The 18,432-nt window shown below is 41.2% G+C and overlaps 2 protein-coding genes across 2 annotated transcripts in view; both read right to left on the reverse strand.

The window, feature by feature from the left end:
• The window catches only part of fez1 (fasciculation and elongation protein zeta 1 (zygin I)), a 14,007-nt gene extending 8,611 nt beyond the window's left edge, over nucleotides 1–5,396 (reverse strand). The window contains exons 1-2 of the mRNA XM_060057177.1: nucleotides 5,010–5,396; nucleotides 1,045–1,505 (exon numbers count right to left, since the gene is read on the reverse strand). Coding sequence (XP_059913160.1) covers nucleotides 1,045–1,409 — 365 coding nt within the window. The 5' untranslated portion in view covers nucleotides 1,410–1,505; nucleotides 5,010–5,396. The remainder of the gene's footprint in view (nucleotides 1–1,044; nucleotides 1,506–5,009) is intronic.
• A 2,458-nt stretch (nucleotides 5,397–7,854) lies between these two features.
• Nucleotides 7,855–18,432, reverse strand: part of LOC132461778 (protein turtle homolog B-like) — an 84,967-nt gene continuing 74,389 nt past the window's right edge. The window contains 2 exon segments of the mRNA XM_060057178.1: nucleotides 7,855–15,729; nucleotides 16,062–16,189. Of these exon segments, the coding sequence (XP_059913161.1) occupies nucleotides 15,515–15,729; nucleotides 16,062–16,189 (343 nt within the window). The 3' untranslated portion in view covers nucleotides 7,855–15,514.

The following is an 18,432-nucleotide window of genomic DNA, read 5'->3' on the forward strand; positions in this document are numbered from 1 at the left end:
ATGCATTTTCGAACAATCCGTCACACACCGTTTTCATATTTTTAACGATGACTCACATTTTGTATTTATCGGAGTTAGGAGTTTACTAGAGCGTGATGTTGATGTTTTTCCCAGCGAATCGCTTGTCCTCAGCTCGTGTCTTGTTAATAACACGAGACTCAGAGGCTGAGCACTCCCATGCACACTCTGTCGGTCTTGTTTATGAACGTCGAGGGTCGTGTTCCTGTTAAACGCGAGAGTATACGCCCGCGTAACGGCTGAGGCGCTATTCCCTGACATGCCGTTTGCGTAGGCTGCACCATTTCATGTTCCTACAGCTTTTCATTGTCGGTATCCTTAACAAGGTGTAGTGGTGGATCGGGTCCAGGAGAAGCCTTTACACCTCCAGGAGGATATTTGATGTTATGCCTCGCTATGAAAGGCTAGACGTGCGGTTCAAAGGAGGTTAGCGCCTGAGGCAGACAGACTGACTGCACAGTGGACATGGAGCATGAAGGTGTTGAATAATTCAGCCGGGTTGGCCAGGGTGGTTGGGGAGGGTGTGAGAGCTGCTGATTGGCTGCTTGGCACACATGGGGTCCGACATGCTGGTGGCTTAATGGGCCTTGAGAATGTCTCTTTCAGTTGGTGTTAATTAGAGAGCGGCGTAATTAGCATGCCATGGATTGAGATCCATTAAAAAAAGAAGAAGAATCTCCTTTGTAGTTGGTTGTCATGACTCCATCTTACACTTTACTACTATGTATCTTACGTATCCTATTCTACTTCTTTTATTGTTTGCCCCAAATACCAAGGAAAATGTTAATTGTTGATAAAGCAAATTCCCATTCTGTTTCTGATTCTAAATAAAACACTATCGGATCCCAAATCCCCAAATGGCAGCAAAAACGACAAGTCCCAAGCATGAATACAATCAGCTGTTTAGTGTAGTGGTTTAAGCTAAGCTCAGTTCCCATACAAATCCTAACTACATCCTTCAAGGTATTCGAGATGACGGGCCACACAATCAACCCCCCAGACGGAACCCCCTGAGGCGCCACTCACTCTTCGTCCTGCAGCCGCTCCTCATCTTCCTGCGTGTGCGCCTGGCTGCGTATGGGCGCCAGGCACTCGGTCTTGGTGTTGTAGTTGTGGAAGCACACGTTGAGCTTCTCGTCAAACTCGTTGACCAGGTCCTCCATGGACTTGAAGCTCATCATCTCCGAGAAGTTCTCCAGCTCCGAGAAGTCCTCGCGGGCGATCGGCACCAGCGGGGGCGCCACGAAGACGCTGCAGGTGGAGGAGTCGCAGGAGGAGTCGTGGTCGCGGTCGCGGTCGTGGTCGTGGTCGTGGTCGTCCCCCGGGTCCTCCATGCGACACGGCCGCAGGTCCTCGAACTCCTCGTCCAGGCACACGAGCGGGGCTTCCATGGTGACCCCGGAGGTGTTGGTGCTAGTGGTGGATGGGTGCTGGTGGGTGGGTAGGTGGTGGCGGGTGGTGGTGGGACCGCTTGAAACGGGGGCGCCCTGTGAAGAAGACAAAGATAAGAGTGTTGGTGGGGTTTTCATTTACAGGCACCATGATGGATCGATGTTCTTAATCGATCGTTCGATTTCAACGTTCCACTGTCGCTGGTAGAGTTACAAAGAGAGAGAGTGGGTAGAAAAGAGAAGAGCAGAGCAAGATTTTGAATATAAACCACCAAATAAAATACTTAATTACCGCTGCTGTGGTAGATCTATGATAATGAGTTGTGTGCAGGCAAGGGATTGACAGGCAAGATGGAGTTCCCGAAACAATCAGGGTGGAGATAGCTCACGGCTAGGGCATCACCTATTTACCTACAGCATCTTGACCTGTCAATTAAAAGTAGATACAATCTTTGGTTGCTGCGGTATTTTTTCCCACTTCTTATTTATATGACACACATTAACATTTCATGTTTTACCTATGGATCCTTTTTATGGATTTTACTCTACTGTACTACTGCTGGGACAGCCACATTCTGGAATGACTAAAGCACATATTGTTTGTTATCATCATTCTTGTCTTTGCTAGAAGAAGGAAATATGTCTGATTCGATCCAAGGGCATCCATCCATTCATTCCCTCATCCCTCCTCTGTCTATCCCTCTTCATCTCATGGCTTAAACGCCATCCCTCCACAACGGGTCTGACCTTTCCTCTCATGCCATGGCTGGATACCTCGTCTTGGGGAGGGGGGGGGGGGACTTGGCACCATCAAGTCTAGACAAAGAGGCGAGGGAGATGATGCTAGGTGCACCAGAAGGGTGCCTCTGTCCCCTGGGAGTCACAGGAGAGGAGTTGGGGCTAACTGGTAAAAAAAAAAAAGAGATAAACCCACAGTTAATTACACTGACCTGCTGGGGATTCACTAATGAGCCTACTGGGATTCTAGGAAATGAAAGGTAGCCCTGAACATGAGGCTGGAAACAAAAGAGAGGCAAAAGGGTTGGCTGTCATTCCACTGCAAGCAGCTGGGGACTAAGTGTGATTTCAATGCTTGAATTGAAGGGACGGTGTATTTGAAATAAATTTAATTGGATTGCAATGCACTAGAATGGAGTTGGCTTGGACTGCTTTTGGAATAACATTTAATGGCTCCATCGGGAATTTTATGGCTAAAGCTTGCGAAATACAACATTGGAGGATGTCACAGACAAATGTGGCTGACTCATCTTTGCACTCTATTAAATAAATGTTTACTTGTAATTTCTATCCTTATTTGGTTAGCCTACAAGAAATAAACAACATAATATTGTATACAATATAGTTATATTTCATTGCCGAATATATAGATATGTAAATCATGTAATGTAGTTTATAGATAGTGATAGTTTATTGACCCAGTTGATAATATGGATATCAACATATAAAGGATACATGCTATAAAATAATGGATATTTATTTTTTATATACAAATTCAAGTATGATTAAAAATAGAACCGTCTACATCGTCAGGATGATCCTGGTTCCGCCGTTAAAGTTTATTTGGAGGAGGTTTGTTGTTGTGTTATGCTCCATGTCGCTGTGTCCTTACAGTATGAGGCCTGGTTCTCCTACCTAATGCCCGGCTGGCCAGCAGCCTGATGTAGTGGGCAGACAGGGGCAGTCCATTTGACAGAGGACCCTGAGTAAGGCTCTTCCGTCTCACCACTCAGCAAAGTGTAGTCCTTTTTCAATGCCCGATGTTATTATCTAGCATCTCTATCTTCTCTTGCCTCTCTCTCCCCCTTTCTCTGTCTGCCTGCCCACCGCCATCCCCATCTTTCTCATCTATGCTTTTAACAATCTCCTCTAGATCCTGTCTCTAATCCACTGTTTACTGTTATTGTGACGGCAGAGTCCTGAGATGTGTATCTCTACCTTCAAATCTCATCCCAACATTTCAAATTGACTTGACTAGTGACTATTGTCCTGAGAATGACGTCACGGCTCTTATAATTCCTGAAGGCTAGCCAAGCGATTCCCTGCTCCTTCAATTATGTGACGCTGACTGACTAACGTTGATGTTGGAAGAAAACAAACCGGCGGACATGTTTCTTTTCCCCTTCTGTCCACTCGAGTGATTTATGATGAGATGTAAATTAGCTGTTTGAGCTCACCTTGCCACAGGGCACCACCTCACAGATGTGTGAAGCACACACCCTTTTAATTTGAACAAATTATCTTAAGAATCACTCATCGTCATTTGGAGTATATCTGCTGCGGTTGGTTACACAGTCACGTGGGTGGATTTATGCACGCAGGGTAAAAATAAAAAACCTTTTGTCCAATCTAAAATCATACAGGGATGACTGGGAGGAGATCCCCATGGGTGGCTTGTGTGTGTGCGTGCATGCGTGTGCGTGTGCGTATGTGTGTGTGTGTGTGTGTGTGTGTGTGTGTGTGTGTGTGTGTGTGTGTGTGTGTGTGTGTGTGTGTGTGTGTTTGTGTAAAGAGGCCCGTCAGCCCTTTTCCATGGCGACCTTCACTGAGCCTAGAGCTTCACAGTGGGGGTCTCAGGGTGTCCCTCTGTTTGCCCACCAGAAGCCAGCCGGCCATATCATAATATCAGGACCAAACATAGCGCCCCGATCAGAGTAAGACTCAGGGACGGAGAGACACAAGTGGAAACAATGAGCCCATTTCAACTCCTCCTCGTATTGGAAAGATAAACGGTAAACTGAGGAAAGCATATGATCATACCACGGCACTAAATTACGCTAAGCAAGGCCTTGTCAAGTCCTCGCTTTTCATTAGGACAGAAGAAACAGGAAGATGCATAATCAGATTCTTTGTTCCATGATTGTTATTATTATGTTGACGTGGATGATGGTGCTGTGCTACTGTACATGTTGAAGGCAGCGCTGGACTGCCCACTACATGATCTCAAGAACCTGTCCTCACCAGAGCAAATCAAAACAAAGCTGCTGACCTGAGCGGCACACAGCCAGTCAGGGGTTCAGTCGGGCTCTTTGAAACCCCCGATTCCATTTCCGGATAATCCATATTCATATTCCCCCGATCTAGGGCTGGATCTAAAAATGGATCCCCCGCCCCCCCCCCCCCCCCCCCCCCCCCCCCCTGCACAGTGCACCACCAGCACCACTATCACCCCACCTGCAAATCAATATGCACACAGCTGTGGCCGTGACGGAAATCAAGCTAATGCATCTCACTAGCTCATCAGCAAGATACAAATACATTAAACAGGAGAGAGAGAGAGAGAGAGAGAGAGAGAGAGAGAGAGAGAGAGAGAGAGAGAGAGAGAGAGAGAGAGAGAGAGAGAGGGGAGTGGGGGAGGGATGAAGAAGATGAGCACAAGGAGAGGAGGTGGAAACCATGGTAACGGAGCAAGGGATGGGACGAAAGGGGGTGGGAGGCAAAACATGGCTGGCCAAGGAGGATGCCAGGATGTGAATATGGACGGACAGACAGACGCACGGACGGAATCACACAGAGTAAGAGACGGATAGAACAGAACCGCAGGAACATGGCCAGAGCTTGGGACGGTGGGAGGGTTTGTACCTGTGAGTCGAGAGCCGTGCAGCCGCGATCGAAGCGGGTTGCGTTGCCTTCCTCAGCGCAGTCGGATCTCCCTTGAAGCAGCCTCCACTGCCAAGTCCCTCTGGCGGTGCGCGGGCACACTCATTCCCCACACGGCCCCGGCAACAGCGATCAAGGAGGGGTCCGACGCGGCCGCCCGGACACAGAGAGAGAGAGAGCGGTGGAGAGTGAACGGAGAGAAGAGAGTAAAGGAGCAGAGTGCGATAACGCCGTCCCTCTTCCTGCCTTAGTTAGTCCTCAGCCAGCCCTTCTCTATCCCCTCCGCTTGCACACTCCGTCGTGTTCCTGGCTTCAGTCTCCCTCCCCACCGAGCCTGCGCACTGTAGGGGCTGCTGCCGTCATCAACACTCCCCCCACTGCCCCAGTCCCCTCCTTTATCCTCCTCCTCCACTCTTCCTTCCCCCCCCCCCCACCTACCCTGCTCACGCTTTCCCTCTGTGTGTGCACACCTCCGCCCTCATCTCTGCGTCGCTCTCGCTCGCTCTCCCTCCTAATCCCCATCATTATTCATGAGGGGGCAAGATGGAGGGGTGAGGGGGGAAGGGAGAGCACACAAGAGAGAGAGAGAGAGAGAGAGAGAGAGAGAGAGAGAGAGAGAAAACAGCGGTGTCTAAAACAGGCGATTGCCATTGCTGAATGCAGGTTTGTACACCTCCAAATCACCACCAAGGGTATGCTAGTGCACCCATTCCATTCTATTCTGCCCTATTTTTGGTATTCGATCATCCCACATTGCCTTCCTCGCCTTTCCTACAAAAATGCTCTGTTTTGTACATATTGGGATCCTTGGGGGGGGGGGGGAAATCATCATCATAATCAGATATGTGGGAGGGTGTGTGGGAGGAGGGGAGAGTAAAAGAGACAGTGTACGAAAAGGAAGGTAATTTGCCGCTCAGTGTTGCCTCTGTTAAGCCCCACCCACACCCCTCTTAATGCCCTTGCTCTAATCTGGACCTAGGGATCACCAGACGGCTCATTCAAAAGCCTCACGCTTCCAGAATAGAAACACATGCTTTGGTGTTACGCTTCACGTTACCGTGGCAATACCCCGTGCCAATAACCCATGTTGTTTTAGGAGCCGTGAGACAATGCGTTGATTTGCTGTAGCAATAGGCTATATATAGGTCGATATATGTTAAAGGTATTCATAATGTAAGCCAATATGAACCTGAAGGACGAACGTAGGAAGAATTGCTCCAACACTATTTTAACATCATTGGTCCAATTGAGACTTTTGACCATAATGTTCTAAACATCAAATTTGCCATTTTCTGTTTTGGGGCTTAGTCAATGCTCAGCTGAGGTCTCTATTGACTTGGATATAACAAAGAGAACTACAGACTTCTTCAAAGACTGAAATATATCAAAGATACAATGAACAAAGACCTTGTGTTTGTAGGCTGAACAGCCTGTGTTTTACAAAGCTCTTTCTCATGTTGTCAGACTGGTAAAATAGACCTACACCATGGTGACTTTTCTTTCATCACTATTATTATTCAAAACTGCATGAGGAGACCTTTAATCACACTATTATTATACATTGTACTTTAATGTACTCCGAGACTGCTGTTGGGATTATCGTACGCTGAATGGTACATGTTTACGTACAAGGCCCAAGTGGGAAATTGGTGCGATTTGAGCGTCTAGATTAGATGTTTTATTCATGTGTCCAATCCGGCGTGACCCTGCAAGGCTATTGACCAACCAGAAGCGGCCACATGCAGGCTGATAGGCTGTTTCTAAAGCAGCTCTCTGCACCCTTAAGACCCTCGCCCAGCATACTACAAATAAATGAAGGAAAAAAGTGATTCCTACAGTTTCCTACCGTTACTGGGGAGACGCCGGTTGCCATGGCATTGAATCCAGGGAAGGAAAATCCGTTGGCTATGAGGTTTAATTCAAACATTTGGATCACCTGCATTGTATTTGTTTTGGTCAACTCCATTTGTAGATTTCAGTTTATGGCAGTGGGCTAATGGCTGCTCTTTACTGATACCTAGTGGTGATTATGAAAATAAACTTTGAATTTTCAATTAAAATTCACGCACACACACACACGCACACGCACACACCACATCCTCCTCCCCACACATACACACACTCACACACAGACACACACAGAAGTACAGTTCTAGGCAAAATTGTGTGTGTTTGCCCGGTATTTTAAGCAGGGTAGTAACTGTGTTAAGAACATCCTCCTGCTGTTTGCTTTATATTTTAATGAGGGCCCTACATCCCCCAACCGCTATTCAGTGCTCTCTTTTAATCATGCCATAGCTCTGAACCCAGTTAACCTTCATTATACCGACAGCATCATTTTAAAACTAGATAAGAAGAAAAAAACGGCCTGTTTGGAAAGCAATGAGCAATTTGGCTTTGCAAAGAGATTAAAATGGTGTTTAAAAAGTTCCCCTGATATGTTATATGTTAACTACTGGCCTCTCTGAACAATTCCCATCTGCAAAGTCCTACTTTTTTTACGATATGTTTTAATACCGGAGCTTCAGAGGTGATTTGATGTTCCCAATCCCTGCGTTTCATCAGGAGGACATTATACTACTAATGTTCAGCATAGACGGTTTGCTGACCAGTGTGGTCTTCTACAGAACAATACAATACCCTATTGCTATTCCCCCTAAGCAATTTATTGATTATCGTCATTCAAGTGCTCAGTCAATAAAGCAGAGGGCCTAATTGTGGCCTTTTCAGGACAAAATCCATCCAAAATGTGTTATTGCCATATGACGAACCCTTTTAGAACAATATTAAATAACCCAGAATATTGAATAAGAAATTGGAGAGATCCTTTTAGAAAATTTAAACATTTTTAATAAATAAAATTTGATGTAATATACACCATTATGAATATACAACTACAACAAGCATACCAAGACATTGGAGATACAAAAGTCGACGGGTCTATTCAGTTGCTTTAAAAGCTTCAACTTTGAGGGGCTGTGATGGTGAATAGGAAATACAGTAGCCATACATTCTTGTTAGTGTTTGTGCCAACAAATATACATACATATAGATATATCAAAGAAAAAAGCTTCAATCAAAAGATATGACTTCTCTTAAGAGGTTTGGAGTGGAGAAACCGAGGGGTACATAGTGTAGTGTGTGTGTGGAGGGGGGGGGGGGGGGGGGCTCAGTCATTCTGAGGTAAGTTGTATGTGGCTAGATATCAATAACAAAAGTAAAACAATGTTTCTTGTTATCGTTCTTTTCTTGGAAAGTTTTGATGACACATTGACTTTTTGAAGATGTGTGTATGTGTGTGTGCGTGTGTGTTGGAGAGGGACAGGGTAATTCTGGAAGACTTAACATTTTATATTGTACACAAAAAAGAAGCTTGTGAATTTATACTTGCACTGCTTCTAGTGTATTGAAAATAACCAAATAAATATACAGGCTTCTGGTATATATATTACGCCAATATGTATTACTGCCCATGGGAAAATGTGAGTTTCTTTTTTACAAGAAACAAATGTCACTTGGCATGGGAATGCCAAGTGACTATGGTCTTGACATGGCAAACTCAAGGGTGGAAAAGAGATTTTCGAGTTTGCTGCTAAGCAGATTCCAGTCAATACACCAGACTCCAATGGTGCTGCTTTATAAACATGAAGGAAGCATAGACAGTATGCATGTACCAATTAAAAGTTATCCTGAAATCCTTTAAGAATTTCCAACAGGCATGACGGATTCACTGCATGGGAAGATATGTGTTTTGACCCTGGCTCAGCACCAAACACATATCACCCATACACTGTAACATTTGACATAAAAATCACCTTTAAGGTGTTTTCTCAAATTGCCCCGAAACATGAAAGTTGACACTTTGAGTCCGATCTGTTTTATTCCCTGCAGCATGAACCGAGTGAAAACAGAATCAAGACAAAAAGTCTTCGCAAATGTTACATGGGTTGTATTGAAAAACAATCAAAACAATTGACAACAATTTTGCATCTCTTCAACAGAAACGTTGCCCTCCAAATCGTTTGTCTTCAAAAAAACAACAACATTGAGATAATCTGTCCGCCTTGTGTATTCATTCCTATAACTTCCAATCCTGGCTTCAAACAAGCATCCAGTTTACAGTACAGGAAAGTGTAGCTACATTATTATTTGAAGCAAATAGCTCACGAGGGAAACCAGCACCACAGATGTAGAGTAAAATAGCACCAGTTGTCAGAATGTACAATGTAGTGGTGTCATAGTGCAGCTCTGGAGAAGAGGCCAGGATTCTCTCAGAGGCTGGTACCAACATCCCAGGTAACTTTGGCAGCTTTTTTCTGTTCTTATTGTAGCACATTCCCAAAAATATAATTTAAGCAAAAGGCGTGAGAACAAACATTATTTCATTGGCAACACAACCCCAACCACTGAGTCTTTTGGAATATTACTTCTACTTCCACCGATTTCTGCTGTCTGCCTATTGCTGCTGTGCGCATTACGAAGAAAGCAGCCAAATATTAAGAACAAAATTACATTTTTCTAAGTCATGCCTGAAACTGAAGATTGATAGAGTTTGCTTCCCAGGATAAAGATGAAAGGGAAATGAAGAAATACTACAGGGATGTCAGGTGAAATGGTTCCTGAAAACAGATGATTTATGCAAATCAATCCAAAGAGAACAATGTCACGATCCACAGAATGACAATGACATTTTGGGGCAGTCTCTTTTGACTTTGACTTTAGTTTTAGACCGAAACGCATCAAACACGCTTTTTGTATATACTTGACTCAAGATTTAGAATTTGCTACAGTAGAAAGCAACACATGGATATAAAAATAAAATAAACATAGACTAATACATTCTTCAAAACAATTAATCTCTGCAAATATAGATACTATCAACCATTTTGGTTTTATAACATCATATATAGTTTCTATTTATTTTTTTCTTTCCTGTGTCTATAATATTCAATTTTGAAAACTAGTTTTCTAGCATTTAGAAGTATTCCATCACTTACATGTAGACGACTGTATATATATATTTGTGTATATATATACACAGTATGTTATAAAGAGTCTCTGAATGAAGTCCTACGCTACTCAAATCTCACACTTCTTCAGTAGTCTTTGTGTGCATTGTTTTCTCATACAAAAAATAATAATAATATACAAGTTCCAAGTTATGCCTATTTAGAATAATATTTACACCAAATGACAAACTTCAGAAATCAGCATCAAATCAGCATTAAAAAGCAATAATAATGTCAGGGTAAAATTTGAAAAACTATAATAAAGAATAATCTTGAGAGTATCCACATGCATTAGTATTGAATCTGGCATGAGGGCTAAAGGTCAATTTTTTTCATTTTTCATTTGAAATGCTGGTATCCAGTATTCGTAAAAAAAGAAAATGGATAATTTACTCACGAGTATCGAAACCAGTTGGGAACTTTTTCTTTTGCTTGTAGTTGCATTACCCTCTATGGAATAAATTCTCTTTTAATTCTGAACAAACTAAATGTTGGGCACACTTGATTCCCAAATAATATGCCAAGATACACATACATTTACAAAGAAATAACATAATATTTATAAAGAATAATATAAAGAATAATGATAAGAATAAAAATACAAAAAGTATAATAATATAATGTTAATATGTAATTTCAAAATGTATTCTATTCTGAATGTATGTGTTGCTTTGAAAATGTATGCATTATGGTATATTGTTTCCTTTTGTTGTTTTTATTGTTTTGCTGTGGTTGCATTATTGTTTTCAAGGATGAAAAATGTTTGGCAAATTCTTTGACGTGGCTGAAGTGTGGTGCGTTTAAATTGACAAACCTGCTGTACAATGTTCAGAAAATCCACCCCTTATCTTGTGTGTACCACCAAAGACCTTTCGATGTTACTGAAGACAAATCTATTCAATGTCTTTAAAATAAAATCGACATAATGTTAACAACATGGTGATCATTTTTGCCTAAGTGCAATGGTACAGTATATAAAGCACCTCAAGCCTCTTAGCAGCTGAAAAACCCATACTCAGCCTCACTTAAGCTCCACAGATGAGAATGATACAGTACCAAGATTTATTTTACAGCTTATACATTTCTGGCAATTAATTGTGGCTGATATTTTGTACACCACGTTGATAACTATTGCGAAGCAAAGTATAGAGTCCTAGCACTGATGGCTGGGTTGAAATATATGTTCAACGCTGCACAAGTTTTTCAACTCATTCACTATGCAATTCCTAATTTTGTAGCACATCACAGCATGATAACTCATGCTTTATCTAGAATCTTAGAAATGTCACTATGAATCAAGATCCATATGTCTAGCATGAACCGCATATACAGAAGCTAAGGTGCACTTTTAGAAAATGTAGCATCAAATGTTCATCAACTATGAAATAGTTCAGAAATAACAAGGACTAATTCTAATTGGACAATAACCTGACTATTTAAAAACAAAATCAACCACCACTGTTGTAACTTTAGAAGACAATGAATCTTTGAGATGGGTAACCATATTTGATGTGCTTTTTCAATCTCTGATTATGCAATTTTGTGTTATGGATATAATAATGGGCGTCAAACTTTTCGGGGGGACATTTTCCTTCATGTAATATCAGTACCCAAACTACAGTTATTTTGGTCGCTCAATTTGTAGTTAGAATGGATTACAAATGGAAAACAAATCCAAAATACAACATTCAAGTGTATATGTATGATATTGAAAAATAATATACAGATTCCATGTGACCTTTTTGATCTTGTTTATCTTTACATCTGAACATGGCCTATTTTTTCTTGGACTAGTAAGCAGCTTTAAAAGATAACTTTTTGCATATTTTGTGCAAATGGTAAAACGCTAAAATGACCCTCACAGTTTTGATAAAAATAGGGATATACGATATATATATTATAAGGATGTATGTAACTGCATGCCTTTATTTAGAATTTTATGTACATAAAATTCCTTACCAGACTGATGCCAATGTGTGCGTGTATATATATATATATATATATATAGCATTGAGTGGAGTGGATAAAATATAAACCATCCAGCCGTTCTTTTCAAGCTTACTTTTTATAGTCTTAACATGGACTAAAACCCAATCATATTTTTTAATATTTTGTTTTAATTGTTTTGAAATATTTAAATTATCGATAAAAAAATTATAGTAAAAAAACAAACATTTTGATGTGAGACAAGCCCTACATCTTAATTTGAAGAATATAGTTTTAACTGTTTTCAAACGCTTTTAAATAACCTTTACCTTTGCTACTAAAATAAAGGTGCAGCAGGTCTATGGTATAAATGATGAGACATGCTTTGCATGTAGTCTCAGCACAGCACCATCTCATGTTTAGTTTCTTAGAAATAGCACCTTGGGGAGGGGGGCGTTTGCGTGGGGGCTTCTTGGAAAATACAGTGCGCTTTATTCAAATATATTTTTATACTTTTAGGTTTGATCTAAAATTAATGATCTAATATTTTTAGATTCCTTTCGTTGCCCAGCTAATAAGATGCACAATTGTAGTAGTCCATAGATGTATGGAGAATATTTACAATGTGATGTGGTAGTCTAAGGGTATGCCATAGGCTTGTGGACAAGCCCTTCTGGAAAACCTAATTTTCTTAATCGCAAGAATTTTTCGCGTTTAATCTCTGAAAGGGGTGGCGGTTAATGGAAAAACAACATCTTAGGGGGGTTTAAAATCTGTTAAATTTGCTATCACACAATGGTCTCATTAGCTTCTTCTTGTTAAGCATCCACATACTCTGACCACTGTCACCCTCATCTGACCTTTACCTTACTATTGTTTCATTGTTATAAAAAAAACGTGTGTTCTCTATGTCTGAATGATACAACAACTGGCTGTTAACAACAAAAAACTAGAAGATGGGACTTCAAATCAAGTTCAATAATCTCCTATTTAATTCCAATATCTCGCCAAATACATATTTGAAATGTTTCATTTAACAACTAAAACATTGAGGCTCGATCATTACAAATAATAAAATATGTCTTTCCTTGCCTTCATTGCCTTAATGCTGAGCAACTGCAATGCACTTTCCATTTGAATCGTAAGCAGTATTAGTAGCACCAAAAAGCTCCAGTATACTCAGAACTGGGCTTTCAGAATCCTAGCCAGTATACAAGAGATAACCATTCAATATTGTCTCTTCCAGGGTTACCAAGAAAGTTACATTACTTTTGGAGAATGTTTATTAACGATTTATTAAGTTAGTTTAGGAATTTTTATTTGACTAACCACAGTAGACCTCATTGCTCTTTATAAACACAACATTTTCCATCCTGAGCCACTACGAGAACAATGAAGGCCAGTAGTAATGTGGAGCTTTTCAAGCCGTTGAAATCCCTCATGTGAAACCCTATCCATTCATTAGCACCAGACGAGGAAATTAACAACTTGTATGCTGTGTAAGCTGATTTGAGCAAATGTACAGTATAACGCTAGAGGTATCTAGTTTATAGCATGTATGTACATTTGAGCAACGTTTGTTTCAGCTGCTTTCAAGTAGTCACATATCAGTTGTAATGAAGCATTTAAGAATAAGAGTCCCTTGAATTTCTGTGTTTTTGAATATGTATAACATTTAAACTAGTAAGTACAATGTAAACAAATTAAATGATAAAAAATATTTGAGGTTCATTTGGTTGGACAAGTGGATAAAAGTAATTGAAGAGATAAATAGACTTACCTCTAATGATCACCATTTAAATAACCTGACCATATGTAAAGAAACTAAAAAGGCAGTTTGTCTGATAAACAAAATAATAATAATAGTAATGATAACAATAAAGAATGGAATCTAAAGCAGCCAACCAACCAGGAAGTCCGTTAAGGCCATTTACAGCCATTGCTGGACAAATTATGTCCATTTCTTATTTTTTTAAAAATACTATTTTAATATTTGGCACACAATCCTATCCTCCAGTATCTGTATGTTTGCTGTTTGATTGAAAATGTGCATACTGCCCTAGAGTATTTATATAGGATTTGGGGCCCAACAGACTACCTATGAGACAATCAGAAAACATAAACAAAATTCTCCAGTGCAAAAACTCAAAGGGCAAAAAGAATAGTTACAAATGTGTTTTAATTTGCTCAGGGGTTAAGGTATAATTGAAGTGTATAAAATGTACTGTAATGTACAGTTTCATCAGCAGAAACAAGGGAAATTGGAAGGCCAAACCTACTTGCATGCTAACAGAAGTGGAAGTTGTGTTTTAATGGCTGGGTTATTATTTCTACATGGTCCATGAGGACTCAATGGACCCAGGTTAACTGTCCATGAATCAAGTGTAATAGAAAGAATGCTAGGTGTAGGCGAGGTTTTGTGAACAGTGCTCTGAGGTAACGTTGGTAACGCGCAAGAACACGTGAACACTTCCCTGGCAGATTGAGACTGTTCTGGCAGAATGGAGCAAGTGATACAGTGGTTTATGTCAAGTGTGAGTGTGCGCGGATGTATGTGTATGTAGGTGTGTGTGTATGTGCACGCGTGTGTGCATGCGTGCGTGCGATTGGCATGCGTGCGTGCATGTGTGTGTGTGAGAGAGAAAGTGAGGTTTATTGAGAGATTCTGTAAACTGTGGTCCAACACAAGGGACATAAAAAACGAACTTTCAAATAATAAAACAGTTATAATGCAGTGTGATTTCCTTTTTTGAAACAAATACACATTGTTAGACATAAGTTGATCATATTGAATAGTATCTGTTTTGAATAACAGAAAATGTTTGCACTGGAGTAGACAATCAAACCTATGGCAGCTATACAATTTGCAATTCCCTTCTTCGAATTTAAATATCTACTTTTGATGGGAATACCACTCGATTTAAGCATAGACATTTTATGCTCTTGTGTTTTAAATTTCCCCAACTTTTCTTCAAATTACGTTTTTCTTTAGTTATCAAACCAGGATAAAAACCTCAGATGTAATTCCAATAGACGACCATTGCTGCTATGAATAGCACAGTGGAAACTAAATAAGAGGTTCAAATGACTGTTTCAATTCAATTACTCTTTCTACTTTTCATATTGTGTTGTTGTATGAATGTCTCGCTTATACTGATTCCTTTTTTTTTTATCATTTTGTCAACGATTTTTATTTTTGCTGAGAACGTCACCGTGCGCATCTCCATGACATCTCGGATCATGGCTGATACACATTTCTACTGAACTATTCTTTCGCCCATTGGATGGGAAAAAGTGAACAATTACACAAAACCTTTTTTTTCCGAAGGCAGCGGAACCACATATCTAAATCCTAAAGTTCAGCCGCATTCCCGTTTTCTACGGTAATTGCGATTCTATTTCCAAATCCGGGACACAACCTTCTCTTTTGGTTGTTGTCCTTGTAACAATTACTTTTGTATTTCGTTTGTTTGCCGCCCGAGTTTGATGTAGCTAGTTGTTGTTTCAGAGGCAGGACTGGCGCGTATGCGTTGACCTTGACTGGAGGGCCGCTCAGAGGAGGGTGGCGTGGTCCAGGTCGATGCTGTCCATGCTGGCCAGGATGGCCCTCTGGTCCTCCTGCAGTGGGCGGCGGTACAGCAGGGCCGAGAAGCGGATGTACGGGTCGTGGCGGATGGGCCGTTTCTTCTTCTTGCGGAGGTAGAGAGCTTCTTCGGGCGGGGGTTCCTGAGAGGTGTAGGCCTGCTGGGTCTGAGAGGTGGAGACACCTGGTGGGGTTGGAATTGGGAAACGTAAAAAGTTTTTTCATTGTGGATCGGCTTTGCTGTCAGAAGGGACACAAGGATGGATGTGTTACCGCCCTTTTTTCAACATCTCAATCCAAACGAATAAAGAAATGTATAGATATATTTATACTGTAATCATTTTTGTGTTATTCATCACTTGCATGCCAGTGCAAGTGCAGTGTCATTGTAAGTGTTGATAAATGTATTGTTTCTAAAATTCTAAAATAATCGTTTAAACGATTGCAATATTAGGAATGGTCGTGTGATTATCATATATGACGACCTCCAGATCCAGTGGTGAAGGGGTAGTTCACCTGTTTTCCTTCTGGCCTTGGAGTTATTGTTGTTCATCATCATCTTCTTTGCCTTCTTAATACGTTGGTATTTCAGTGCGTCAATCCTCTCAGACCCCGGCTGGGCACTGGGGGCACCTCTGCGTCTTCTGGACCCCAGAGAAGGAAGAGAGAGAGAGAGAGAGAGAGAGAGAGAGAGAGAGAGAGAGAGAGAGACACACAGAGAGAGAGACACAGAGAGAGAGACACAGAGAGGAGAGGAGAGAAAAACACAACAGGTAACTCCATGCCTCATGTGTTCAGCGGCACACTCGGCTTGCTACACCAGGGACGGACATCACACAAGTCATACTGATAAGAGCCAGAGCCCGTCAACACAGCCCCTGCTGGTGCAAAGCTAAATGCATGGGCCCGAGCCCCCCCAGGGCGCAGCACCCCGGAAACGCAGACAGGCGTATATGTGGACAGATGAGGAGGAATAGGGTTACGTTTACTGTTTAAGACTCTGTTGTGGCTGGTCTCTGATAAGATGCCTGGATGCGTCAAGCTCACAAACTATCACCACAACAAACCCACACCTAGAGTTTGTCGAATCCAGACAGCTTGTCAAGCACTTTTCATGGCGGTTTGTTTATGAATGTAAAAATAAAGTCGTCTTATTGATCCTGTCGTTATTACTATCCCCCTCAAATCCCTCTGTGTGGATTGCGATCAATCCCAAATAGTACAAAAAACTAAATTTCAGGAAATAACTTTTTACAACAACTTTGGACTGTTGAAATCAACACAAAACTAAGAATTTGGTTTGCTGAATGAAAATCCCAAAAGTATTTTTTGTATTGTGCGTCATTCAAATAAAGTCATTTTCCCACCATGCAATGCAAAAATTGCATTCCATGTGCATGTTTAACTGACCCTAGGGAAGGACCTCCTTATCCACTTAAATGAGATATGGTAAATAAACAAAATCCGCCCAAAAAAAACACATTCTGAGGGCAGAGACCATAAAATATAAATAAATACTAATAAGAGAGGAGCCATCTTGGACGGACTGCAGGAAGAAAGCTTAGTAGTTAGTAGAGGGAGGGAAAGTCACAGCTGAGCAACAAAGCATTGTCAATATGTATATTCATAGACATGGAAACTGTCTACAATGGGCTTCACCATGCTGACAGGGGGAGAGATGGCGGGAGGAGGGAATGACTACTCGGGAACAGTCACATAATGAAAAATAAGCCAAAAAAAGCGAAGCACCAGGACAACAAATGTAACAAGAGGTTATCCATATAGAATTGATTGTCTTTTCTTTTCTTTTTTTTTCTTTTGAAACGGAAGAGCAATATTTAGCAATGGCATGCATGGCAGTTTGCACATGGAACACGACTTTAAAGGGGAATACATCGGAAAAAAGCACTTCAAAGGGCAATTCTCTCGCACAGGGGGGGGGAGTTGTTTTACACCCCCTTGCTTGTCCTACACCTATAGCGTGCCCTTGGCGTGTGTCTTGCTCACCATGGTTCAAAGGAAGTGCGTCAGCACTTTCTGAAGGACACTTGCTCTGCGTGGCACAGTGAGAACTGTTCTGCAGTCCAAACTTAGAAGTGCAACTGTGCTGTGTTTTCACCGTAGTGTACTACGTTACCGCTTTGTAAAAGGAAACTACCGCCATGTGTCTGCCAGGAACCCCTTTAATGTATCTAGCTAACATAGAACTCAAAATATGCTACATTGAAGGCTAGGTGACTCAGGTTGGCTGGCCTAATAATTGCATAGATATTTGATTAGCAGGATTGTTGTTATGCACTATCATACACTGTCATTGAGGTTTATCGTGGAATCAGCATGCTTGGTGTGTCTTTTATAGAGCTGCCTCCCTATTTTAAGAGCTGTGCAGAGTGGTTCCAAGTTGAAACAAAGCCTCTGGTGTATTTATAAAGCCAATGGTATACAAATATTTCACAAATTAAATACAGCAGATCAGTTTAAATATACAATGCTGTACAAAGACAGCCATCCCTGAAACATACCCTGAATATTTAACACTTGTGCTACAGACAACATCCAAATGCAAAAACAGTACCGTCTGCTGACCTAGAACATGGGGTTAAGTATAATAGATTCATAGGATACTCCACATTATTTGATTAACATAATGGTAATAGTCAATCATTGAAATTATATAATCAAATGTTGTGTGTCGATAGTTTGTTAATTGTAATGCTGTTGTGCTACAATTATATGTTTAAAGGGGTGAACCCCATTGAATCCCTATGTTAGGGCTATCTAAATTACCAGACTGTACATCAGCATAGAAGGCAAACCACTCAACCATGAGATCGTGTCGGCGATTCGAACCTGACCTGTTCACTAAAAGATGGCGTATGCATACATC

Source organism: Gadus macrocephalus, chromosome 7 (genome assembly GCF_031168955.1).
Source record: "Gadus macrocephalus chromosome 7, ASM3116895v1".
Taxonomy (NCBI): Eukaryota; Metazoa; Chordata; class Actinopteri; order Gadiformes; family Gadidae; genus Gadus; species Gadus macrocephalus.